General features: G+C 36.1%; 1 protein-coding gene across 1 annotated transcript in view; it reads left to right on the forward strand.

Annotated features, from left to right (window-relative positions):
* The first annotated feature begins 374 nt into the window (after positions 1 to 374).
* LOC106871193 (aspartate aminotransferase, cytoplasmic) overlaps positions 375 to 2086 on the forward strand; it is a 26580-nt gene continuing 24868 nt past the window's right edge. The window contains exon 1 of the mRNA XM_014917535.2: positions 375 to 687. Within this exon, the coding sequence (XP_014773021.1) occupies positions 576 to 687 (112 nt within the window). The 5' untranslated portion in view covers positions 375 to 575. The remainder of the gene's footprint in view (positions 688 to 2086) is intronic.

Below are 2086 nucleotides of genomic sequence, written 5' to 3' on the forward strand. Positions count from 1 at the left end.
ATATATATATATATACATATATATATATCCTCCTGACGAAGGTAAAAAAAGAATACGCACACCCAGTGTTTAGGGTTAGAGTTAGGGTTTAGGGTTAGCGTTAGAGTTACATTGAAAACGGGAGGTGTGCGTATTCTTTACTTCCACCTACCCTCCCTATATAGCATTATAGGAATTAGATTCATATTAAAATGTTAAGTTCAAGAAAAAGAAGAATATAAATATTTTTGTCTGAAGTATTTTTATTTATTAATTCATTGTTTCTAGGTTTCTCTACTACCACCATCACCAAGAAATTGACCCCGTGACCTGACACGAGTTCAATATCTGACCCCCGAACAACGTCATTCTTAGTCTCAAGCTTCAGGTACTTTAAACCAGCTTGAGTCGGCCTGTTCGGCAAATATCGTTAGAATTCCGTAAGCAGCCGAAGTTGATATCGTCAGCGTTGCGTTGACGCCAAACATTCAGTTGTTAGTTTTCTGTTGTCCACGAAACAGATATAAACCTTCTCTCGATTTTTCTTTCTCTCCCGCCTTTTAATTGTCAACACTGCCTCACGCTTTTATAGTGAAATGTCTTCAAAATACGCCGATGTTCCGATAGCGGACCCCGTGGAAGTTTTTGCCGTTAGTGCCGCTTACAGAGCAGACCCTGACCCCAACAAAGTTAACCTCAGTGTCGGTGGTTCGTATACATGTATTTCTAATTTTAACGCATAATATTCTCTTCTGTTTGAGGACGAGTTACTAAGCTCTACTTTCACCACACACACATACACACAAACTCCCTTGCGAATTTTGTTCCGATCATCGAGTGTTTCGAACTGTTTCCTTTCATACAAGTTGTCCTTGAGAAACGGCATGAAAATCGTTCAACTCCATTTAAAACCTGGGTGTCTTGTGCATATTCTAGACATGTTTATATATACGTATTGCTTCTATTTTATATTTTGTTCTAAAAAATTAAAATATTAAAATACCGAACGTGGCTGAGTACTGTACACTTTGGTTTGATGCTAAAAATTTCGCTTCTGTTTGCCTGAAGCAAACAAGCGAAATTACATACACATACTTGTGCATAAGAAACGTAATCAGTTCCGAAAAAAAATACAGAAAAATATGGAAAGAAAAAGATCTTAAAAAGATAGATAAAATTTGAACTTGATCAATCTATTAAAGGTGAAATATGTATCCATAAAAATTAGTCATTATTTCTAAAAATGCTTGTTAGATTCTGTAAGTACAGTGTCAATAAGAAAGATATCTGCAGTTTTTATGACCTTCATATATTATGTCCGATCACTTTCGCTGAAAAGGTTCTTGTTTATAAATAATACAGCTGTAGTTGCAGTTATAATATATGATAGCACTGCTGCACACACTCAAACATTAATTATTTTAATATTTTTCTCCATGCTATATTCTTCTATTGTGCGTGGCGAGGTCACTGTAAAAGCCCTTTCACTATTTACTAGTCTCCTTGACCTTGTTCCTTACATCTACAATCAAACCACTTCGTTTATCGTTCACGTTGCTTAATCTCTGTTTCATCTTGTTCTGCTTTGTTAATTTTCCCTCTCTAATGGAGCAGCTCCATAATAATAGGTGTTCCATCACAGCTTTTCTGGTTTCACACATTCTTTCGTGATCTTTGATTATAGCGTACCATTTTCACTTCAACAAACTGCCTTTCCTTTCGGTTTTGTAAAGCAACAACTAGAACAATAATAATCATAGACATAAAGCCAGCAATTCTGCGTGGAAGGAGATAATCGATTGCACCGACCTCAGTGCATGACTGGTACTTTATTATATCGATCCTAACTAGATGATAAGTAAAGTTAATTTCAACGGGATTTGAATTTTGAACGAAAAAGGGGCCAGTCTATATGCTTCTCGATATTTGTTCTAGCTCTTTGTCTTCAGAGATCAACTTTGGGTGGACATTGGAATTAGACACTGAGGGAAAATGGCTGTAACTTTTTTATTTTTTAATTTTGACGATTTTCGTTTTCGATAATGTGTTCTATATGTCACGGTCATGCGATTCCCCCTAAAAAAATTTTTTGGCCCTCCCCTTCCCT

Source organism: Octopus bimaculoides, chromosome 18, assembly GCF_001194135.2.
Source record: "Octopus bimaculoides isolate UCB-OBI-ISO-001 chromosome 18, ASM119413v2, whole genome shotgun sequence".
NCBI lineage: Eukaryota > Metazoa > Mollusca > Cephalopoda > Octopoda > Octopodidae > Octopus > Octopus bimaculoides.